A 25907-nucleotide genomic window follows, 5' to 3' on the forward strand; every position below is an offset into this window, starting at 1 on the left:
ACCCCCCAGTTTTCAACCCCTTAGTAACTAATTTATCCTAAAATCGGCTTTGTTATAATTCGAACTGCTAAGTTTACGCTTACTTAGGCACCTCTGTTGCCAAAAGTTTTCGTAGTCTAGGAAACATTGCTTTTTTTTGTATACATAAGTACCCCCCATATCACCCCCTTACCGATGCGAATTTCCAAAAATTGCGCCTTAGTGTTCAATTACGTCAGTCAAGGAGCACTCGTTAAAAATTTCATACTCTTAACTAATGATTTTAACTAAATTTTTATTTGCAGCTTTATTCATCCCTAATTTCACCCACTTAGTGGTCGAATTTTTTTCAAATAAATCCCTTCTTACGTGCTCATTGTACATCAACTTAAGGAATCCTTGTGTCCAAATTTGATTTATTTAACGTGCATATAGATAACCCATATTACCCTTATCTTTTTTCAGCTATTATGAATGATTTAAGAGATTAACAAAATAGTGCTCTCAACATTACTCTAAACCATATTCAGTTCTATATATATTAGCTACGCACATTATATAGATCGTTAGAGATTCTGACTTTCAAACATCCATTGCGACTAGTATTTTCATATCCAATTGTATAATATAAAGTCCGATTCTGTTTCCCTGGGTTTTGACCGGGGAATGTTGCTTATTAAATATTGAACAACCGGCTACGTCGCTTCACATCGCGTGGCCATGGTGTGGCTCTGAATTTTTCGTTCGGTTTTAAATAAATATTATTTGTTTTTTTTTGCATAATGAAATACATCTGTGTCATTAATAGGGAACTGTCTGATCGAAAACATGCTGTTCTGTAAGCAATGGCCATCTGTATTATGTGTTATCTGTCGGGTAATAGATAAAGTGCCAAAAATAGAAAAAAAAAAAAAAATAAAAAAATATAAAAATTTTAAAGGGCCAAAAGCTACTAAGACTATCCGGCCTGTTAATAGGGTACTATCCTCGTTTGAGTGTTAATAAAATTAATGTGAACGGGTATGCCGCGTTAAGGCAGAAGTTTGACATGAAAATTCTGATTTCGATATTCTGTTTAGAACTACCTGTATATTATGCAATACAGAAAATGAACTGTATAAAATCGTATTAAAAGATACTACGCGATAATGCATTGTTTAGGAACCGGCAGTTTCCCGAGCATCACTTTTGTAATTGTATATTTCGCTTTAGAAGATAATTATAAAATCTCGTAGGGCATTATCCAATCTTTTAAATTCACATTTAATCGACCAAAATAATTTAACTCAAAATTTCTGGAGCAGTTATTTTTATTAGTTTACCATAGGCAACCAATAATACACAATATCATGACAAGGACTTGTTCTTTGTTCTTTCCGATATTATTCCGGTACAAGGTCCAACCCTGTGGTCCAACCGGTCTTTCGGTCCATCCGGTTGTCGGTATACCGGTTCAGTATCGGTCCCACCGATCAATTATTGGAACCGGTATACCGGTTGTATGACCGTTACTTTGTGGTACCTACCGGTACTGAAATCTTAGGACCGAACATCCCTGCCTTAAAGAACTTCAATAAATACAAAAATACATCTGGACATACAGAAAGCCATAATTCTAAAAACATGTAATATAACCCGAACTTTCTACAGACAAACATAGTAGAAGGTAGCCCGCTGGGCATACTTGGTATAGACCTATCTGTCTAGACAGGTATATAAAGGGTATATACAATAATAGAAACCGGTTGAAAAGCTGAGAAAAAAAGTGATGATAATAATAAATCGTCTTTATTTCATACAAAAATACATAAAATGATAACAAAATTGCAACTCTGGCACAGTCTAGCTGCAATAGCTACTCAACTTAACCAGTACATGCAAACTTAATAACTAAACATAACGTTTTACAAATTGCCATAAAGAAAAATTTAAAATATATAATGCAAATGTAGATATTGTCTGAATACAGGTGAAAATTGAAAAAAAAATTATGAATGCATTAGAAGATACTCCTTATACTTATGCATTTTCACTTAAATGTAAAGGTGCGTTCACATCGGCTGCGCCACGCCGCGCAAAACATTTTTTTAACATGCACTTTTGAAGTGTATTTTTTTAGCGTGCATAAAGGTATATGATAAAAAAATAATTTGCGCGGAGCGGCGCAGCCTGTGTAAACGCACCTTAATAATTATATAGTTAACAAATTATACAGTATGATCCAATAAAAACGGCGTCAGCGATGGCTATGAAATGACGATCGATGACATTTAACTTATAATCACAAATTATACAGATTATAAACTTTGTTTTTTCTTTATTGTTTTTCGTGGTTTCAATTTTCGGAATCGGGCACTAGTTTGGTTACTAGTTTGCGCACAGAGCACGCCCACTTATGGCCTCAAAAATTGTGCACAGCGCCTGACCGGCACAGTTATTAGAGAGATATCGGAAAACAGAATAGCGTCATGCAGTATTTACGCGTACCTTATCATGGTTACGATATGCGCGAGTCAATTTTTAACGCATCACTCGCTAATAACGTTACCGCCTGACGTAATTCGCGGATCAATTACACCCAAGAACAGTTAACCTAATAGGACTGCTCATTCAGCCAAAAGTGTCCGCCAGGTGCATGCGAAAACTACTCGCTTTGTGACGTCATTGTAGCCCTTGTCATGGTTATTAGTCCTTATCCGGCAACCAATAATACACACACGTGCATTATTGGTTACCGAATGCAAAACGTTCATTATTTAGTTTATTTATTTAAACACCTTATATGTATGCAGTATAGAAAATTAACTGTATAAATCGTATTAAATACTCAGATAATGCATTTTTAAGAACAGCAGGTCCCAGCATCACCTTTTGCAAGCATTCTTTTTAGAGTACTTCCATATTTTGCTTTAAAATAATTAATAAACAAAATCGTGGGCACTTAGTATGCACTTTGTCACAATCCACAACACAAAATGAACGTTTTTTTACACTCTATAGCTCTAAAAACTTTAAAGGAACCTTTTTCCCATTTAAAATTGTCAAAATAATTAACTCAAAATTTCTCAGCTGTTATTTTTATAAGTTGGTGTATAATGGGCATGTGCGGGTATTTGACAACCGGGGCCGGCCGGCGAGATCTTTTATTTTAGGCTGTTTGAATTGTTTTGAATTATTACTTTAGTTTTATTAGGTAATTTGATATTTAAGTAGTGTATAGCTGATTAGGGATTAGTTTTAATTAAATAAATATGGCCCAAAATATGGATTCCACCTCTTCCAATATTAAAGAACCTATAAAGAGGCTTAGGTTTACAACAGATGACGACTTAGCCCTTTTAAGAGAATTTGTTGCTTGTTGCCCTAAACCCACTGGCAGACGTTGAACAATAAAGCACTGGAAACAAGCACTTTAGCCCTTTAGTTTTAAAATACCTAGTAAACAAAACAATTTCAAAGTTTTAAATTCAAGTTAGGTTAAGTTTAAATAGCGGACGCGACGCGAACAGAATTCTTTCCGATCCGGTAACTATAAATGAAGAGAGTTAATACCACCTCACGTAAAGGAAATAACATCTGGCCTTATAACGTCCATGCACGCTATTCGGTTTAGCGATATCTCTCTATTACGCTGTTTATTGTTATTTTACGCGAGTTTATTTTTACGCACAGGAAATTTTACTCGATTGCACATCGTCATAAAAAACAATTTTCGTACCACGAATTTGAAACATTTGCGAGTCGTCACCATCAGACAACCCAGACAAAAATATGAAATCAAAATTGTTGCTTTCTACCAGATATTTAAACTCATTAAACCTAATTAATTAAAAAAAATAATATTTAAACTCATTAAAAAGTAAATGTTACCCTGTAACCCATGTGCTATCTCTACATTTTTATCCGTTATACGGCGGTGGCGCACCTCATTCGCCTCGGTTGATCATACGAAAACGGAAAGATGTAGAAACAAAATATTTTATGGGTGTATGTGGGTAGGCAATGTGCACAATTTAAAATTGTCTTGAAACGTACAGGGTGTTTCAGAACTAAGATCCATACCAAAGTTATATTTTTTCTAATGGAACACTCGGTATTTTATTTCATTTTTGGATTCTTGGGCCCAAAAAAGGTATTTATTATAAAGGTTAGATATGTTTAAAATCTTTGGTTTTTGAGATATTTAAATATATTTAAAAATGCATGCCACAATAGAATAGATTATTAACACCCTGTACATTGCTTTTCAGAATTAATTCTTGTGCTGACTTTTAAGCCAGATAAATAAACTTTACTGAAAAAAAATTGATGGCTTTGTTTAATGTATACAGGGGTATCAAAAATTTGCTGGTCTATTTTATATATAATATATTTTACAAAAAAACTTCGTTGTTTCAAATACAATACCCTGTATTTTTTAAATAAATGGAAGCAGATTCATATGCTCTTCCAATCGATATTAGGGTTTCCTATACCTATCTAGCTCAGATTTTGAATAAAAAATTATTTTTCAATAAAATGGCAATCAAGATGGCTGGAGTCGCCATGGAAATTTGCTAGTTACAGTTAGTAACTATTTTCAAAATCGACATTAGTTTATGGACATTATTATTTAGATTTATAAAAGTTTACTTAAATTTAGCTACAATAGTTTAATAAGCATGTATTCATTAATTTATGAAGAAAAATAAAGCAGTATCTGCTGGCGGAACGAATAGATATGTTACTAGTGATTTTACTTTGTGAGGAAAATTGCTTCTTGGTCTCAAGGGCTTATGCTCAAAGATATCCAAATAGGAATCTTCCTGATAAGCGTCCCTTTGAAGAACTACTCGTTCTATTTCCCAGAGCATTTCCCATGTAGTGTGGTTTTTAAAAAAAAACTATTAAGCAGAAACCTGTTGTTGGAAGTAAAAAAAAATGAATTTGCCGTAATTAACTCGTTTATAGAAAATCCATATATCTACAAGTTATCGTAAAATATACTAAGAAGTACTTCTTCGTTTTTCTTGATAGAATAATAAATACATATTTAATAAATATTATTTATTAAACTACTGTACGTAAATTAAATAAAAGTAAACTTCTATAAACTTAAATAAAATCCATAAACTGATTTAGATTTTGAAATTAACTACTAACTGTCATTAGGAACTTGCCATGACATCAGCCATCTTGGTTGCCGTTTTATTGAAAAATGACTCTTTATTCAAAATCTGAGCTAGATAGGCATAGGAAACCCTAATATAGTTTGAAAGAGCATTTGAATCTGCTTCGATCTATTTAAAAAAATACAGGGTGTTGTATTTAAAATAACGAAGTTTTTATGTAAAATAAATATTTAAAATAAACCAGCAATTTTTGATACCCCTATATACATTAAACGAAGCAATCAAAATCTTTCAGTAAAGTTTATTTATCTGGCTGAAAAGTCAGCACAAGAATTAGTTTTGAAAAGCAATGTACAGGGTGTTAATAATCTATTCTATTGTAGCATGCATTTTTAAATATCTTTAAATATCTCAAAAACCAAAGATTTTAAACATATCTAACATTTATAATAATACCTTTTTTGGTCACAAGAATCCCTGTTGAAATAAAATACCGGGTGTTCCATAAGAAAAAAATATAACTTTGGTATGGATCTTCGTTCTGAAACACCCTGTACATTTCAAAATAATTTTAAATTATGCACATTGCCTCTCTACATATACCCATAAAAAAATTTGTTTCTACATCTTTCCATTTTCGTATAATCAACCGAGGCGAATGAGGTGCGCCTCCCTGTATATAGGTATAATATATACAGGGATCGGCATAAGTCAGGCCACGCTCTCGAAAAATCGGCATATGTCCGGCAACACTCATAAGTCTGGCAACGCTGTCGAAAAAGATTGCCACTAAGCATGTTCGTGCATCAGACAGTTAATGTGTCTGTGTCATAATAATATGTAAGATAACACTTGCTCGTCGAATAGACGCGTTTTCAGAATGAATAACCGATACAAGTGTGTTGCCTGACTTATGCCGACCCCTGTATTATGTATATCAAACTTATTTATAATAGAATATGTATATCAAACTTAATATAAAAAATGGAAATAATAATAACTTAGTTCAAATGGTTTGGTTTTGCAGTAACAATGGATGGAAATCCGTCTCTATGTATTATTTTCAGGTTCGTTTCTCCAGCATCCAGGCGAAAATCAAGTTCCTGCTTCACCTTTCTAAATTCTTCTAGTTGAGCATAAGTCTTATCAGATCGCACTGATATGCTTTCATACTTTTTGTAGATTGTTATCGATCTTGTATTGTGAAGGACTTTAGAGGCTACATCAGGTGAGCTACAGATCACTCTCAACGGACGATTTTTTCCGTGAAAATACTTTCCAAGACGGTGCACCCTAATGGTGCTTGTATCAACAAAGGAACCCTGGTGCGAAAGTTTGATAATTTCCTGGGCCGTCTTCTTATCATCTTCAGGGCGATCTTCGCTATTACGATCGTCTATTCCAAATATAATAAAATTTGCTTTCTTCCTCTCGCGCTCGTGTAACTCTTTTAATAGTGGTTCAAAAGACTGTCCCTCTCTTAATCGATTATTACATGCTTTGAGGTGATTAACTTGACTGCGCAGGTCTTCCAATTGCGTTTCAAATTCGTCAACAATTCTAATAACATCTTTCAAGTCTGGTTCCGACTATAAATAAGAAGAAAATAAAAATAAGGAAACAAAACAATCGATAAAATCATGATTTTTTAAATTACAGACACATTTTAAATAGTCTTAATAGAAGATAAATGAATTTATAATAATCTACATATATAAAATGCTAATGTTTATCTGTGTCGTCTCTACTGAAGTAACGACTTGCTCTAGAAAGTTGCTTTTTTTACTAAAAGATAGCTAATTGGCTCTTCTAAAAACTGTCGTCGCCGGATTTTTTGTTTTTTATTTAATTAAAAAAAAATAAAAAGTATTTTTTTTCCTGATGTCGTGCCGGATGCGCCAGGCTTCAACTAGTACTCTAAAGCTTGTCGCCCACTTGTCCGGCACAGCACGGACCGTAGCTGCTCGTCGCCTGCAGGCGACGGAGAGCTTGGTCGCCCACTTTGCCGCAGGAAACCGGCAAGCCGTCACGTCGCGGTCGTATGTTGCGAAGATCTTTTTGTTTTAGTTTACATGTAGCAGTGACAGAGTCACTATGTGTGAAAGCAACAGTTCTGATGAAGAAGTTATTGTAGCGGCCGCATTTTTGGCAGAAGAAGAAGAAAATAAATAGAAGATAAAGAGAGAAAAATGTGGGTCCACCCCATTAATCAAAAGCGGACTGAACGCGGAGAGTCCCATCATTTATTTAACGATTTAATTTCCCTAATTTTTTTCTTAGGACTGCTTTCTCGGACTTAACAATAACAACTGCCAAAATAATTGCAAAACATATATGCGATCGAAAGGCTTCCATAAGTTAATGCAGGCCAGCGCCGGCCGCCGGCTCCGCGTACAGTTGACCGGCCCCGTCCCGGCACGGACCGTCGTTTGACGGGGAGAGTCGGAGAGCTGGAATCTGTTCCGTCGACGGACTCGCCGTTCCGTGCCGTGACGGGCTAATGTGCGGTAGTCTATTCATTTGCATGGTTTTAATCCTATCCGTATTTTGACGGGCCGGAACGGGACGGGACGTGACGGCCAAGTGGGCGACAAGCTTAATAAAGTTGTTGTATACCGGGTGCGTCTCAAAAGTGGCTGACTCCTATAACTTTTTTATTTTTTTTCAGATAAAAAAAAATGAGATTTGGTATGTTAGTATATGACATACATTAGGATTGATTGACGTATTCAGTTGTTTTCGGTCACTTCCTGTTTCACCGGAAATGACTACAACTTTTGATTTTTAAATAGCACCCTCGGTATTTTTTTACTTTATTTGATAGAAAATGACACTCCGAATCGAATGACATATCATATGTCAACTTTTGACATATTCGCTCAAAATCAAATTGTACTTTAAATTTCAATCTAGAGTGCCATGGCCGTGTTAAAAATACTAATTTTTAATCAAGGAGCCTTGAAAAATAGATTTGATGGTCTAATGTTTTTCGTGTCTTGTTCTGGCCGGTTAAAAGATGCCCAAATCGTATTTTTAATCATATCTCATTTTTTTCAAATGAAACGAGAGTGGCTCATTAGCATATTTCGAAAATGCATTTTCTTCAGTGGCGGCTCGTGGGTAAAAAATTAGGCGAAGAGTAATTTTTTTTTTAAATTGCGCCGTAGGCAAATTTTTTTTGGCGCATTCACCATTTTGTCAACATTTTTAAAAATATTATTTGAAAAATTTTTGCTGCATTCGCCATTTTGTCAACATTTTTTTTTGTTATTATTTATACACTAATACCTATAATATTTTCGTTTTAGTTTGGGCTAAAACGCATTAAGTAAAAGGAGATACAACCAGTTTTCGATAAACACATATTTTGCATTCCAGTGAAAATATAATTAAATTTAAATTAAATATAATAAACATTATATACAGTGTCCACCATAAAGTTGGATCCATATGGACGTTTTTTTTTATATTAGAGTTTTAAAAAAGCTTTTTGTAGCAATCACTTCTGCTTTGAAAACAACTTAAAATGCACCAAACCAAAGTTGACAGCTAACATCAGGGAGCTGTCAAATATAAAATATTTAAAAGAAATTTTAAAAAATTGGTTAAATTATTATTATTTAAAAAAAAGTGACTAACAAAATTATGTTTCAACTTTGATTTGGTGCATTTTAAGTTGTTTTTAAAGCAGAATTGATAGCCACAAAAAGTTTTTTTTAAACTCTAATACCAAAAAAAAAACGTCCATATGGATCCAACTTTATGGCGAACGCTGTAATTATTGAATGGCTTCCCCGAAAAACGTTGTAACCGACATTTATTTTCAAAATAGAGATTTCAGTGAAATAAGGTTGTAATTTTCATAGGTAGGTATAGCGTTTTTTCCTCTATTTTGATTTTTTTTTCTTAGCATTAACTGACATTTTAAATGTTCTGCAGAATCCCCGTATTTATGCAAAGATCTTGTTATATTTACGAAATCCCTTGTGAACCCTTCTTTATTCCAAATGCCATGTTTATTAGAAAATAAATACGACCAACAAAATAATTTTTGTAAAACAACACTACTACATATCCAATTAAAATCAGAAAACCAGGAAGACTCAAATTTAATATTATAAAATTTACCACTTTTTCTTATTGATGTCACAAATTACCTATAACAGATGCGAAAGAAAGCGACTGCATCGGAAACCGCTCGGCAAACCCGACACGCCTATTGAGCGGTGTAAATACACCAGTCGTTTAGTCCGGAAACCTATGCTGTATCGTATTCGCTTGCTGGAATGACATAGTGCGTGGTTATATGTTTCTTTTTAAAAACGCGTGTAGGATTTTTGTTGAACTTTTGAACTGTTATTTCTAAGTTTTGGTAATTTGTATATCTTATTTAAAATGGGATGCAAATGTGTTTATTTATAAGGAAAAAAAAAGATATTTATAGTATAAAATTAATTTATTTAACAAAAATTTAATTAAAAATGTGACAAAATAGTTACCTTTCTATTGGTTCTATCGGACTTTTTCGACTATATAAATCTTTATTTTGTAAACTTTAATACATCAAATATTTTCAATCTAATAAATCATTTAATGATGTAAATAAGAGGAAATTTCACATGGGTGGTCAAATTTTATAGTTTTCATTATATCAAACAGCCTCTGAGAAATGTTTTCAACTCAAAATGCCTTTAATTATGTTTGACTACATCATTAAAAAGGGTCTTCAAATACATCAATGTGATATTTGTCTAAAATTTGCAAAAGAATCCGAATCTCTGGATAACTCGAAATTATTTACCCATTTGCTTTTGATCGTGAAAGTGGAAAAAATTTGTTCATTTTATTTACAGGCTGGAAAAATTATTTATATTAAATTTTGATGAGTTTTGCACTGAAGAAAACATTCAGAGGCTGTTTGATATAATGAAAACTATAGAATTTGACCACCCGTGTGAGAAATTTCCTCTTATTTACATCATTAAATTATTTATTAGATTGAAAATATTTTATGCATTAAAGTTTACAAAAAATAAAGGTTTATATAGTCGAAAAAAGTCCGATAGAACCAATAGAAATGTAACTATTTTGTCACATCTTTAATTAAATTTTGTTAAATAAATTAATTTTTTATACTATAAATATCTTTTTTTTTCCTAATCTCCTACGAGCTGATATAATATGACGAGCAATCTATTAAATTACCGTGAGATTATACAGAAAAGTTCACAGACTTCGAGACATAGGAAAATCAAGTCCATTTGCGTGTGTCCAAATTTTGACAAGTTTTCAAAAATGGCAGTTTTGTTTAGACTGACGTTTAATTTCACCTGACTTCTCGGTGAATGATTTCTTTTTATGGGGGTACATAAAATCTAAAATTTACGGCCATGAAGAAATTCAAAACTTGGAGCAGTTAAGGCAGAAAATATTTAATGCCTTTGACACTGTCACCCTGATATGTTATCCAATGTGAGGAGGGATTTTATGATCGTTTGGGTTATTGTTTAATGCAAGAGGGAGGCACTTTTGAACAATTTATGTAATTTTTTAAATTTCATTATCCTGTTTTTTTACCGTTTACCCATTACCTACCTTGACGAACATGGGAAAACGAAGGTCCTTTTCAGGACCACAAATATTTTGATTGAGAAAATTGATAACTTTTTTTTGGATTAAAAAACTCTTTTTGGATTTATAACATTCTCAAATGAATTACAGGTGCCCTTATTTTCTATAAAAATCACACAGCTTTTTTCATAGTCGCTGCAGTTGCTATAGCTATAAAAAACTAATTTTTTAAGGTGTGAAAATTGCGACACACGCTAAATGGACTTGATTTTTCGTATGTCTCAGAGTCTGTGGACCTTTTGTATGCCTCGATAACATATTGGTGCAGATTATTTTCACCCAAACAAATAATAACCCAAACTATACATTGATGCGGATTGTCTATGAACTCTTTCTGAAGGTCACAGAAACCTGAACGCGTAATTCGGTGTTCTTTCGCATCTGTTATAGGTAATTTGTGTCGATGTACTTAAACAGCCGTTAAACGGTAGCCTACTAAAATGCCGTTAATAGATATTGTGACGTCTTTCATGTCAGCGGAAAGTAATGTCTGGCCTTGAACATTTTGCAAGAGGACACGTGGGTCAGTGGCTGAGGCTATCGCTTCGTAAGCGAATGGTCCGTGGTTCAAATCTCACGCCGACCAAGACTTTTTTATATTTTTTTTTGCTTATAGCGCGATCTTATTGCATTGGATTCACTCTTTTTGGTTGGATTTGTTTAGTTATTTGGCGGGTTGGTTAGCCAAGGGCGTAGATAAGGGGGGGTACTGGGGGACAGTACCCCCCCCTGACGCTTGACGAGATACGAGAATTGAAATAGTCATTGACTATGAAAGGATTTTTTTTAATTAATATCCGACATATAAGAACACTTTGTATGCTTTTAATTATGTTGATTTATCGTTTATAATATGTTCGGACCTAATTAAAAGCATACAAAGTCATTCTTATTAACCAGGACAGATTAGTGGGGTTAACTCTAATCAATATCCATAAAAGATATTGGAAATAAATGTTGATGCTGTTATTGATAGGTTTTCCAAACAGCGTACTAGAAAACTCTTGATTTTGTTTTGTAGTTTTATTTATACTTTATAGTTTTTATAGTTTTTTTTTGATAGTTTAGAGTTTTTTATTTATAGTTTATAGAAAATTAACTAATAAACGTCGTTGTTTCATTTTTGTTTATGTTATTTACAAATCTATATTTTAATTTTTGTGTTATGTTTTTATATATTTTTGAAGACAAAAAAATCGCCGTCGTTTTAATTCGACAAAAAAATTTCGACGGTGATTTTTTTGCGACTTAATCATAGTACCACCCCCATAGCATACACCTATCTACGCCCCTGTGGTTAGCGTGGTTATTTGGAGGTTGTTAATTCATTGGTTAGTTGGTTATTTGGTGGGGTTGGTTGATTTTTACTAATCTATATTTGTTTTTTATATTTTTTATCAGTGTCGAGGTTAGTTGCGTTGGTTAAGTTGGTTATTTGGTGGGGTGGATAGCGTTGGTTAGTCCTTATAAAATTCCTATATTTCATAAAGCCGTAAAGTGCGTCACATCAACGACGTCATTCCTATTAACGGCATTTTAGTAAGCTACCGTTTAACGGCAGTTTAAGTACTGCCTTTTCTTATTTCTTTTTTGCAATTTTTTGGTTAAAGTTTCAGTTGGTCGCCCTTGAGATAAAACATCCCTCTTATCTTCATCTGTCCGCCGTCTTAAGGGAGTTTCCAATAAATTGCACACCAAGTCATTAATTGGGTTCATTTTTTAACACATACACACACACAAAACAGTTTTAAAACACAACAACAAAACAAACAGCAAAAATCGGCAAGTTAAATCACCAAAGCCATTAACAAACAACAATAAATAACAACAAAAACTTTACAGTCTTTACACGGTTAATTACTCGTCAAAGTAGCTGAATATTAGCATAAATGCATAAATTATGCGCCACGTTACCCATTACGCATTTCCTGAATAACTAAGTTGAAGGAAGACGAAAAGAACTGGCCGAAAAACTCATTCACATCGGTCGTCGATAAAAAATTTTGGTGCGGGGGACTTACATGCTGCCGCTAGGCTGACGTCACGTTGCCATGGAAACCGTGCAGCCGCTTTGCATACATAGGTGTTTTCACTTCACTTGTGGCTTATGGACGTGGTAACATAGGCGAGTGCAGGCCTATAATGCTACTTTTTCGGCCGGAATTAACGATGCGGTGGACCTGGACCTATTATGCACAGGTCCGCCCGGAATAAAAATAATTTATAAAAAATTACCATTTTATTATTTAGATACATGTAAATATATTAAACTAAATTAATATTTTAAGCAGTAAAGCTTTTTCTTTAATTTGAGTATTTTTTTCGGTGAAGTAAGCACTTCACCTACTGCACCTGAAGAGCCGCAACTGCATATTGATATAAAATGATTGTTACAATTTCTGAGATATGTAGGACATTTAATTCCTACAAAGTATACATACCTGATTAATTAGAAATGCTTGCTGACTATCCATTGTTTTCTCTTGTTTCTTTAAATACTGTACAACCTCTAACAATTCCTTTTCACTTGAAGCATTAACATAATCACAACATTCATAGCACCACACATTCCAAGTGGTTGTATTGACGCACACAGCGTGACTTTCAGAATAAGGAGTCTCGTAATGTTTTAAAGCATGCCTATTCTTGAACCTTCCGCAGGCTTGATTACCACACTTTAAGCACATCCAAAGATGAAAATCGAAATCCGATTCTGACAATATTGAGATTTCTGCCGGTGATTTGCTACAAATCTCGCAATCGGACAAGAGCCCCGTTTTCGTAACAGACTTTCGCACTTCCGTAAAATCCAGTGCTTTGTTAATGTGAACACATTTGGAATTGTTTTGGTTCTCGTCACCAGATTCCGACGAGTCGTCCACATTATTGGAGTCTAGATACATTGTCTTCTCTTGATTCTTTAAATACTCTACAACCTCTAACAATTTCTTTTTACTTGAAGCATTAACATAATCAAAACATTCATAGCACCACACATTCCAAGTGGTTGTATTGACGCACAGAGCGTGACTTTCAGAGTGAGGAGTCTCGTAATGTTTTAACGCATGCTTATTCTTGAACCTTCCGCAGGCTTGATTACCACACTTTAAGCACATCCAAAGATGAAAATCGAAATCCGATTCTGACAATACTGAGATTTCTGCCGGCGATTTGCTACACATCTCGCAATCGGACAAGAGCCCCGTTTTCGTAACGGACTTTCGCACTTTCGTAAAGTCGAGTGCTTTGTTAATGTGGACACATTCGGAATTGTTTTGGTTCTCGTCACCAGATTCCGACGAGTCGTCCACATTGTTGGGGTCTCTCTGATATTCTTTCTTGTTCATTTTTAGTTGACTTTTTTATGTTAATAATGCAGATTAACGGACCTTGTGTCACACGCGTTTCGGTTACCCTCAATACTAATAATACACTCACAGTAAATTACCTAAATTTGTTACTTTTAAGGAGATAATAAACAGTAAAATTCTACTAAATTATTTAACGTAATAAAAAGAACAAAAGGAGGAGTAAATGAAAAATGAAAATCACTTTCTCAATTTATCAACTACATATTGACCACAGATATTGACAGTGACCCTGACAATTAATGACAAATCTAGGTGACAAGTGACCAATGACCATAGACAAATGACATTAACGACAACTCGCTTGTAGTTAATTTCTTCTTCTCCTTCAATATTTTTTTTTTTAATTTTTGGCAACTGCCATCGATACCACAGATACCACTAATAATTTAAAAAATGAAGAAATTTATACTTTAGCCTCACATTTCCAGGTCCAAGTCAAGTTTTGATATTTTGAGCTGTTTTGGAGTGGTATTTTGCTTGATTTTGCTTTGAAAAAGTAATGTAAATGTATTTTTTTGTTCTTAAACAATTCCTAAACAAATATGGATCCAGAAACAGGTGCAGTTAAAACTGTAAGTACTCTATTCTTAAATGAAATTAAGGAGTAATTCATTTCTTATTTCAGTTTAAAGATTTTCTTGAACTGTACAATAAAATGACCGAAATGTGCTTTAAAAGGTGCGTCGACAATATGAACACAAGAAAATTAGATCAGGATGAAATTGCATGCGTGGACGATTGTTCGTTTAAAGTTTATATACTTTAACAACAAACTTATGCAGAACTTTATCCAAGCTCAAACGGAAAGCAAATTTACGAGTGAAGGAAGCAGAAGAACAGCAAAACTTGCTGAAGCTGAACAAAAACAGAACCAGCAGAAGGAAGTCTTAGATAAAGAAATGGCAGAGCCTGTAGGAAACCGAGAAATTACAGTTTCTAGTAGTTGATTGAAAAACAATTTTTGTCAGACATTGAATACCGATAAAATCATTTATTATTCATCCCTTTCATAAATGTTTTGTAGGAGAATTTGTCTTGTTTCTGTGTAACTGAACAGAAGTGAAGAGTTTGGGAAGATTTTTTGTACTGTAGAATAGTTTTTGTGGTGTATCTTGAGTAGAATATGAAATATAAATCTGTTATTGTTAGATGTATAGTTTGTTGAAATAAAAAAAATTAATTAGGAAATCAAAATATTATATGCAAGGTAACCTTATTTAAGACTTTCTCAAAATTCTAAAAACAAAAATGTTGCTCTTTTAATTACATAATAAATTGACAAGTGTATTCTCTAAAATTCAGCATACTAAAATATCATAGATGAATAAACAAACCCTGTATTTTGAATGTTAAACCAAAAAGTTTGATTAATCTTTAATGAATGTGATGAAGCTGAAAATAATCATTATAAAACAGAAAATTAATGTATAAACCTTGATTTTGAAAATAAAAATACTTTAGAAAAACATAAAATACAGGGTATTCTATTTGGAATAGAGGTGGGAATTCTAGTTCCTTGGGAGGAACTAGTTCCTTAGTTCTAGTTCCTCCAGAGGAATAGTTCCTTGAACTAGGTCTTTAGTTCACAATAGTTCCCGACTAACATTGACATCCCCCTTGCTTGCTAATGCGTTTCGTTGTCAGTCAGAACTATTCACAGTATGTATGATCTATATAATTTTTATAATGTTCGGAGATATAACGAGACGTGTAATTGTGTATGTTAAAAACATATAGGTAAGTTTTATTGCAGATAAAAAAAATAAAAAGACTCAAATCAGAATTTAAAAAACTATATCGCAAATCAGTTGGGGCAAACACCCTGTATACATTTTTAAAAAATCTTAAAATATGTAAAAAAACAAAATAAAATATACGTATTTAAGCGAGTTGTGGGTAACACAACCTTAAGCGTTGAGTGGTTTGAGCAGGATCGTGATTAAACAGTCACTTAAGGATTTTATATATTAGTATAGATTTACACAATCAGGTATAATTATTGAAATAAAATTGTGAAGTTATTTCGAAACCAGTTAAACTTAAGTAAATGCATTGTTGTATAGTATATAGAACAATATAACCTGTTAAAATAATCAAGTTTTTATCTAGTTCCGGTATATTCGGAAGTGACGACATTTTAAAAATATTTTAGACCAAACGACCCCAACGACAATACTTAAGCCCCAAATTGTCAGATTTCTCTTAAATCTACCTACCTTCCTCATTCCTGTACACAGATCTAGAAGAAACAATGAAAATATCAGCTTTATATGTAGAAACGTTTTATTTATAAATTTAAACTTTTTAAGTTAAATATTTAGTAAACAGTCTATTAAAAAATAAAGAATGAAACAAAGAAAATATAAAAAGTCATAAAAAAGGAATTTACTACAGGATACATCATACATATTTATATACAACATATTAACTCGAGTGTACTTCTTATAAACAAGGATTTCTAAACACGTGCCAATTAGAAAAAAGAATTAAAACAGTTATTTTTGTTTAAACATTGTTCTATTTTATTACATGTTGCATATTTATATCTTCTTGTATATTCAATAATAGTATAGAAATATTAACAGGGAACATAGAAAAATAGAGATGTTGAATAAAAACTGCATAATTATTATATTAATTTATACAGGGTGTTCCAAAAAACATATGTTCCATTCTGTTCTGTTTCGTAGCTACAGGGGTTTAAAGTCTATATTTTTAGTATTAAAATATGTCGCACTTATAGTAACTTTTACTATAAAAGAACGTGGAAGAAAATTATAATTGTTGTTGATATATAAAAAAAATCATATGTTTACTTCCGGAATCTCCCCACAAGAGATGACACGTTTTTTGAAACACCTTGTATGAAAGACTAAATTAGCATTTTCAATTTCTACTAAAATAAATATCCTGAAACCTTAAACTTACTATACAGTGTTTATAAAAAAAACAGCGATAGACATAGAACAGATCTAGATAAAGTGTTATTTCTAAACCTATTATGACGTCTTTTTATTCCATGACATGTCAGATTGAAATAAGGGCTAAATTTTACAATTCGATCCTAACAAATTTTTAAAATTAATAATAAATACAATAACCTCTCAAATTGACTCATATATTTGACTCATTTTTAACAATCAAGCTACTTTAAGACCTCTCTTTTAAGTAAACCATCACAAAATTTTTATTAAAAACTATGAACAATTATTCTACACCCAATAATTACTACAGTAAAAAAATTAAATAAGTTTTAAAACAGGGAAACGCCAAAAAATAGTGCCTTTTAAAACGAAATCCTTGTTTACAAAGACAAATGAAAACGTTTACATTATATGGTCTACCTACATATAAATTAAACTATATTTTTTACAAGGTTCCTAGCCTTGAGGTGTGTGTCGGAACTTATATCCTGCTAATAATGACGAGAATGACCTGAGAACAAAAAATAGGATTAAATTCAATATTTATTAAAAAAACTAGATCATATACCATCCTGGACACTTCATCTGCGTGGTCTGTATTTTAATAATGCACGCAAGAGAGATAAATACAAATGACCGGTTGAAAGCTGTTTACTGTTTTATTTGAGATTGCTGACTTTCTATTAATATTAGCTTCGTTCCAACACACAAGTTTATACCGTTCTACACGGTGTTTGGATAGCAGGAATCGGAGGCGCCGTCTTGGACAGCTCTGTTACGATACCAAAATTAGATGCGGGTTGGAGGGATTTGTGAATCGACTTGGAGAAGCAAATTCATAACCTAATTTTGAATTATTAATATAGGTTGAAAATATCTTCTATGTAGATTACGAATTTTGCATTTTATTGGACGTAAATTACGAAATTACCGTTGCTTCATTTCGCAAAAGTTCTAAATTATCTTCAGTGATATACACAGAATAGGTAGATATGTGATAAGAATGTTTCAGAATTTGTATTTATTCGTGTTTTAATAGCCAAAACGAATACATAGATTTTCGCGACAGCTCTCGTGTAAAATTTATTTTTTAAGTAAAATAATGGATGTTTACGAAGTTCGTGAGAAAATTCAAATTGTAAAATGGTATTTCCAAAATAGGTCTTATCGGGATATACAAACAATTTTTCCACAAACTTTTGTAAACAGGCCAATTCCATCTTTACCTACTATATCAAGTTATTAATAATTGAAACACATGGGTGCGTGTCCCCACAAAAACACAAAAAGCCTGATGTGTTGATTAATGAAGAGCAGGAGTTAAAGCAAGTGTTCATTTGTGCTACCGCGGATCAAAATCCCACGTTTTCAAGTAATCAAATTACTGAGGTAACAGATTCTTCACCTAGCACGGTTAAAAGAGTCTTTAAAAAGAATGGATACCGATCGTATAAAGCGCGCAAAACTCAAGAAATTTTCCATGAAGACCAATTTCGGCGTATGGCGTTTTGTGAATCTGTAATGGAAAAGGCCAATTTAGATGAAAACTTTATTCGGCGTATAGTTTTCATCGACGAATCAAGTTTTTCTTTATTGAGTCGTCATAACCCTATACAAGATATTGGTCTCGGGAAAATTTGCACATATATTTTGAGGTACGCACGTAATATCCTCAAAAGCTAAATGTTTGCGGTGGTTTTGTAGAGGAGTATATGATTGGTCTATTTTTTATAGAGGGTAATTTTACTGTTGCAAAGTATTTGGATTTGTTACAGCAGCAGATTGTCCCTAGAATTCGTGAGTTATTGGGAGAAAGATTCCACAATGTCTGGTTTCAACAAGATGGTTGCCCTGCCCACAATGCCCTATCGTTCAAAAATATCTGAACAATACTTTCCCAAACGTTTAATTAGTGGACATGGAACTATTTTGTGGCCCGCTAGATCACTAGATCTTTCTCCCAATGATTTCTTTTCGTGGGGTTATGTAAAATTCAAAGTGTATGGTCATAATAGGGCTAATAATCTGGATGAACTTCAAGTATACATGAGGCTTTCCAAACTATGAGCCCTAATATGTTAGCCAATGTCAGATGGAGATTTTCGACCTCCTAGGCTTCTGTCTAGCACAAGAAGGTGGTCTTTTTGAACACTTGTTATCACTTTTTTTTATTTAGAGTAATATTTTAGTTATTTTTATTAATGTATTTTTTAATTTTATAAATGAGTTTTGGGCTTAGAGAATTTATTCATTTTTAGTTTTGGCTTGTAAACACACTCAAATAATAAATATTTAAGTATTTTTATTTTAAATGTTACCTTAAGTGGAGGTAAACACTTAAAATGAAAATAATAAATACTCGGTACTCCTGGCGTCGTATTCCTAGTCTGTCACGACCGACCCGTCCAAGCACAACTGCAACTGCGTACTGCCTGACCAGCTGACTAACAGTGAATCTCGAGTACGAACGCAAATCGGGTAAACGCAAATTCGTCCGGCAACTTGCTATGTTACTAGTAGCCTGGTCAAACGATAAATACAAAATAAAACTTTTTTAAGCAAATTAAATACAACGCAAAAGTTAGCGTTCGCTAAACGATTCTCTCGTGGATGGAAAGTATTTTCTTCTTACTGCGAAGAAGCGTTACCGTACCGAGAACGGTTCTCTGTTGTGTTGGAACGAACCTAATATAATATAGTTTGTAGAATCACTGCTCAACGTTATGTCTTTATTATTTATTTATATAATATCAGTTTTAGGGTATGTCTGAGATCAGTTCATATTGTTTCGAAAGTTTCAAGTATGTTCGGAAATTAGTAATTGAGCCGCGTTCCGACTTTATTCATTTCAAGCTACTAAGTTTCACCTATATTTAAATCTGTTCTTTTTCAATTTATAATTTTAGGCTCACATATCAGTTTTATATAAAAATCTGTGTTGTTTCTCTATCCATGTATTCATGCATGGTGGTCAGAGGTGGGGACCTAGGGTGGGGATCATTGACAGTTCTGTTTGACGATTCATTTCACACATTTGAATTTGATTTGAATTTTTGTGGATTTTATTGAGCTTATTTTATGTTATTTATTATTTACTCTACAACTGGTAGTTGTTTAGAGGTAGTAAATCTAGAAGTAAATTTTGCGTAAGAACTTAAATTAAGAGAGGGATAATATTGCGATTTATCGAAAAAGACTGTAAAATAGTTGGTTCTCTAGCGTGCGGTAGATCTCGGGCAAAAATCGAAGGAAATATAGAATGACTTTTCACTAGTAAGTGACTAATACCGTATGATCGAAAAAAAAACGGCGTCCAGTTGGCTGGGAAATGACAATCGATGACATTTCCCATATAAATTTACATATAAAATGACAGCGATCTTCATTTCATAGCCATCGCTGACGCTGTTTTTTCTCGATTATACGGTATATATAATATACATATGTGCAGTAAACCGATCATTTATGAAATTCACTTAAAATTAACTTATTATATATTTTTTCTTGCATTTTATTTAAAAGATAATTTAGATACGTCAATTTGACTTGCTTCAATAGCGTATCGGATATTTGTCTTATTAAATAATAATTATTTAATAATTTATTAATAATAATTATTATTATAATCTATTTTATTACAATTATATATTTTTATAACAATTTTAATAACAAACAACATTTACTGACAACGTAAAATAAAACAACAAATTATTATTGAGTCTACCCTACATTATATTTTTACACGTTTTGAATAACATTAGAACGGCACTGAAAAACCGAAATTTCGACGATTTTAGATATCCGTCGGGTTCGAACTAAGTTTTTTTAACATACTCCTTACTTAATCTTTATATTCAAAGATGTATGTAATATCAGTTTTAGGGTATGTCTGATATCAGTTCATATTGTTTAGAAAGTTTCAAGTACGTTCCGAAATTAGTAATTGAGCGCGTTCCGACTTTATTAATTTCAAGCAGGTATCTTTCGCCTATATTTAAATCGGTCCTCTTTCAATTTATAATTTTAAGCTCACATACAAGTTTTATAATAATAATAAACCTTACGGCAATATAATGACGCAAATTTAAACAACGGTTATAGAGACTTTATCTCAATCCGGTGTTTAACCATAGTAATTTTTTGTTATTTTTAATATAAAATTCAATTGAAGTGATTAAAAAGTACTCCCTCAATACAAAAAGAAATGCAACGAAGTTACAATTAAGGGATAAATAATAAATCAAATCCAATACAAATTTCACTGGTTTGAAATGACGCGTAGAAAATTGTGACGTCACCTCTCAGCATTTGACTGAATAGTTGACAGAGGGCGCGAGCCTCTGATGAATAATATTATGGCGTGTCTAGTTCTCTGCTATCGTATTTACACCATATATCTTAAAATCACCTTAGATTTTTCTATTTTTATTAAGATCGTTAACAAATACGTTTTTATGTAGGATTATTCTTTATTACCCCAATATTAAATTTACTTTTATATTTTTTACTACTAGAAATTAAAATTTAAATTTTTATAATTAACAGGTTACTACCATTTTTATCGAAGCACTAAACACTACCAAAGTTGTTCGGATGTTCGAGGTTAGATTTGTATTTTGTGATTTGTACTTTGAGTTTTCAATTTTCTTTTATTGTACCCTCTTTATTATTTTTGTAATGAAGGGTATTAAAGTTTGTTTTGTGAAGGGCTGTCTAAATAACTCTGAAGGCTCTCCAGAAAAAGTTTTTATAACTGTTCCTTTGGATGAATCCCGTCGAAAAGCCTGGTTTGAAGCGGCAAGATAACAATATGTCAGCAAAAGTACGAGATTTTGCTGTGAAGATCATTTTAACGTAAGTAAGTTTTATTTTACAATTAATTTTATATCTACTTTAAAATACATTTAAAAAAATGGTTTTTATTTATCTTTGTTACTTATTACAGTTGAGGGTTGGATCTTTGTACCTGGTGGCAAACCGTGACACTTTTGACAGGTGACGTCAGAGATTGCAAAAGTGTAAATTTGAAATTCTTAATATTGATTAATTTTTTAAAAAAAAATGGGATGAAATTGAAGTAAAATTAAAAAATACGGGTGTCATAAAATTGTATGAAGATTAATTATTTGCAATAAAAAAAACTATGGTTAAACTCCGGATTTTACCTTATTGTGTAGCAGCAAGACTTACCGTACGGACCCAAACTGTGATGATGATGGTTAGTATTGACGATGGACGTCGGGGGCAGCGCGCCGGGGTGGTAATGCGTCGGTGGCGGGTGGTGAGGCGACGGAGGGGGATGATGGGGAGATGGAGGGGGATGATGGGGCGAGGGAGGGGGATGGTGAGCCGTGAGAGGGGGATGGTGAGGCGACGGCACCGAAGTGACGGTCGGAATTCGAGATGGGAGGGCCTGAGAGACGGATCCTACGACCGGAGACGGGAGCACTTGAGGCGGAAGGGGTGGGGCCATGATCAAGGGAAGGGAAGGTCGGTACATGTTGGATTGGAACTGCTGTGGCTGCGGTAGCTGAAATATAAACGTATTGTTAGCGTTATATTTAAATAATTTGATAAAATTCTGATTTTGCTCATTTGGGTGGCAATAGATTATGAAATTCGAATACTTATCAGCTATTATTAGCGTCAATATAAAAAATATGATTATTTCTTAATGATATATTATTACTTTTAATCTGAAGATTTTCTAACTTAGAGATGTTTCATCATTATCTCAAAATAAATAAAAAATATAAATTAGGTTTTGTGCCCGTTTTGTTAGTAAAACGCATATTAATTATCAATATAGGTACATATCGTAAATAGTCTTATTCCAAAAATATATTAAAAAGGTATCCAATATACAATATAAAACTTCTAAATATTCTAGTTATTTTTATAAATTTAAAAGGTAAACTTTATATGAGCTTATTCATGCTGTGCCATCTTCGTTTGTTACTTCCTAGTAACAAAAAAAGTTAAAAAAAAAGAAGAAAATTAAGTGTTAACCCAGACCATAGTTTACAGTTAATATTCGGTGCCCAGAGATACAGTTTTTTGAAAAAAAACTGGATTATCTGTAAAATAACATCACACGATAGGTAAATAATAAATTTTAGTACTGCAGAGAGGTCAAAAAGTACTGTTAAAAAAATTAAGATTAAAGTTAATTAACCAACTTTTAAGGTATAAAATTCAGTAAGTGTTATTATTAATAAAATATTTTGTTTTATTTATGTTGTGTTTTATTTATTCCTTTACAATATTAATTTTTTTTATTTGTAGATACGTTATATTGATAAATGTAATAATAAATGCAGGAAGTTGCATAAGCTTGAAAGTAAGAAATAGTTCTTTTTTATATATATTTTTTTGGTATGTGGTGTTTTGTTTAAAATACACCCTTGTTTGTTTTGTATTAAGACATACCGTTGTATTTTTTTTTAATAAAATAACTCGATACTCAATTAGATTTTTTCAGTTTTACTTTGGTTTTATGCAGTTTTTTTTTCACCATATTTTGAAGTAACCACTTGTCACTCAAATTTTAAATATATTAATTCCCTGCTATGTGTTCCAATTGTACCAACTTATTTCTTTGTAAAATAAAATAAACTACTCTGAAATTAAAATGATAGACACATCTATCACTGTCAAGGATTTTGTCATTGGACAGACTATATTTTGAAATTGTCCCACTATACGTTTTTCATATTTAATTAATAATTAAATTGGGCTTATAAATGCGATTCTGTACTGATTAAAATGTTACTTCGCCGATTTCGTTCGATTTTTAACCTTGTTCTGAACGTCAGGACGAAAAAACATTTTTAAGAAGAAATAGAAAAGCCATAAACATTTTAGTCAATGAATTAACATAATTTGCTAAAACCCTCTAACAATGTCTTGCGAATAATATCATCATTGTGGATCGTTTCGTGTAACTATAATATTAAATACAATCTTTTTCACTAAAGGTCTTTATAAAACTTTAATATATTTGTGTAGTTTTTTGTCAAAATAATGTATTTTTACAAAATTGTTTTAGCGATATTTATGATGATGATATTATTAAACGATACTATTTTTACAATTTGTTGTTTTTAAAAATAAAATATAAACCGTAAATACAATTTTGTAGTAAAATACCATGTTTTATCTTTTCAATTTCATTAAACACAATGCTATAATTGATAAAATCGCAAGTAAAACTTTATGTCTAGATGAGGCTAAGACGGAAGACCGTCTACAGAACTGCCGTTAACTGTAAACGGGGCTTTAACGTACTCTAAAATAATTCTATTCAACTTTTTTTGTAATTCTCCAAAAAAATTAATGATGAGCTTTCCTCTATCCTTAACTTTCTTAATAATAGTCTTACCTGAGTTGGAGGTGGGCCGCTCTGTAAGATTGTGGCTAAATACGGCGCAGGTACGTTGTTGATTGCATTGACCTTGATACGAGGGGGGAAAACATGGGGAGGGGGCGAACCAGGAGGAGGCGAGGGTGGGGGTAAATTGTCTTCAGAGTCGCTGTCTTCGGGAGGCGGAACAGGTTTTTTGATCACTTTAACCTAAGAGAGATTAAAAGAAATGTTTAAACAAAAATACATTATGTTTTTTTTTTGAGGTTATACACTCATCGGCAAAAGTCTTGCACCCCTCAGATAAATTTATTTCTTTGCATAGCATATTATTGTGGCTATGTGTACAAATTCATTAATATATATCTACAAAAAATAGGTCAAAAAAGCAATGAAATAAAACCTTGTCGATGGAATGTGTATGGTTTTGCTATTTGCGGTCAAATTTTGTTTCTCAGTTCGAGTTCAATCTTGTAGTAAGTGTTGTGGAAGGCGACAAAAATGTCAGGGCACGAAATTTCTGCCTTCGATAGGGCCCGAATTATCGCTTTGCATGAAGAAGGTCTCAGCAGGCATCAAATTGCTGATCGTTTAAATTTAGTGCGAAGTACTGTAAGCCGAATTATACAACGGTATATGGACACCAGAAATGTAAGATCTCGTCCTAGGTTGGGCCGTACAAGGGCAACAACTGAACGACAGCATCACTACTTAGAAATCGGTCAGTTCCAATTCGAGAGCTACGATCTCAGTTTCAACGAACTTACCACCGAGTGATATCAAGCCGAACCATTTCCAGGCGACTTTCTAATGCTGGATTGTGGCGTAGACGTCCACTGCGAGTCCCTCTATTAACTTTACACCACAGGCAAAGGAGGCTACAGTGGGCTAGAGAACTCCAGAACTGGTTATTACCTCAGTGGAGAACGTAATTTTCATTGTCGAAACTAGGATAGGTTTGATCAGTGATGACTATCGTCAGCGATTGTAGAGGGAGGCAGGATCGCTTGAATACAGCCCTTGCTGTTGCTCCTTATCAAGGAGGAACAGATGTTCCGGGGTGGCATCATGTACAATAGGCGAACAGAGCTCATTCATATTCCTGAGGTGATGAACGCCCATCTGTATGTTGAAACTGTAATCAGACCAATAATTTATCAAATGCGCGAAGAAATCAGCAATAATTTTATTCTCATGGATGAAAACGCTCTTCCTCACCGAGCTAGGATGGTCCAGGAAGCATTAAATGAAGGGGGAATAACTCGTCTGGACTGGCCTCCACTTTCCCCCGACATGAATCGTATTAAACATGTCTGAGACTACATCACCAGAGCTGTATTTCGCAGTAATAACCCACCAAGAAATCGCCAGGAGTTGATCATTGCCGCTCAAGAAGAATGGCAGAACTTACCTCAAGAAATCATAAACAACCTTATAGTGGGGATGCCCAGACGACTTGATGCACTCATAACAAATCGAGGAGGCAATACTTTATATTAGTAAACTTAATTTTGTCAGAATTTATTAT

General features: G+C 33.1%; 3 protein-coding genes and 1 long non-coding RNA gene across 4 annotated transcripts in view; 1 reads left to right on the plus strand and 3 right to left on the minus strand.

The window, feature by feature from the left end:
- The window catches only part of LOC115878189 (ubiquitin carboxyl-terminal hydrolase 45-like), a 9843-nt gene extending 8182 nt beyond the window's left edge, over nt 1–1661 (minus strand). The window contains exon 1 of the mRNA XM_030894600.1: nt 1506–1661. Coding sequence (XP_030750460.1) covers nt 1506–1661 — 156 coding nt within the window. The remainder of the gene's footprint in view (nt 1–1505) is intronic.
- A 4015-nt stretch (nt 1662–5676) lies between these two features.
- LOC115878210 (ubiquitin carboxyl-terminal hydrolase 14-like) lies at nt 5677–14315 on the minus strand. The gene is made up of 2 exons (XM_030894628.1): nt 13163–14315; nt 5677–6679 (listed from the first exon to the last, which is right to left on the minus strand). The coding sequence occupies exons 1-2, from the start codon at nt 14066–14068 to the stop codon at nt 6092–6094; spliced, it is 1494 nt and encodes a 497-aa protein (XP_030750488.1). The 5' UTR covers nt 14069–14315; the 3' UTR covers nt 5677–6091.
- On the plus strand, nt 8836–14899 carry LOC115878211. Its single transcript, XR_004049478.1, has 3 exons — nt 8836–8956; nt 14521–14664; nt 14718–14899. It is a non-coding gene; the product is annotated as an uncharacterized LOC115878211 (long non-coding RNA).
- Nucleotides 14900–16857: 1958 nt separating this feature from the next.
- Nucleotides 16858–25907, minus strand: part of LOC115878190 (titin-like) — a 34975-nt gene continuing 25925 nt past the window's right edge. Inside the window, 3 exon segments of the mRNA XM_030894601.1 lie at nt 16858–17527; nt 22207–22546; nt 24398–24589. Of these exon segments, the coding sequence (XP_030750461.1) occupies nt 17508–17527; nt 22207–22546; nt 24398–24589 (552 nt within the window). The 3' untranslated portion in view covers nt 16858–17507.

Source organism: Sitophilus oryzae, unplaced genomic scaffold (assembly GCF_002938485.1).
Source record: "Sitophilus oryzae breed Bouriz unplaced genomic scaffold, Soryzae_2.0 scaffold_1502_pilon_pilon, whole genome shotgun sequence".
Lineage (NCBI taxonomy): Eukaryota > Metazoa > Arthropoda > Insecta > Coleoptera > Curculionidae > Sitophilus > Sitophilus oryzae.

Excerpts from the sequence above, each read along its gene's own strand:
- LOC115878210 (XM_030894628.1), bottom strand. The coding sequence starts at position 14,068 with ATGAACAAGAAAGAATATCAGAGAGACCCCAACAATGTGGACGACTCG. Across the intron at positions 6,680-13,162 it reads AAGCATTTCTAATTAATCAG|TCGGAACCAGACTTGAAAGA; the intron begins GTATGTATACTT and ends TCTTATTTATAG.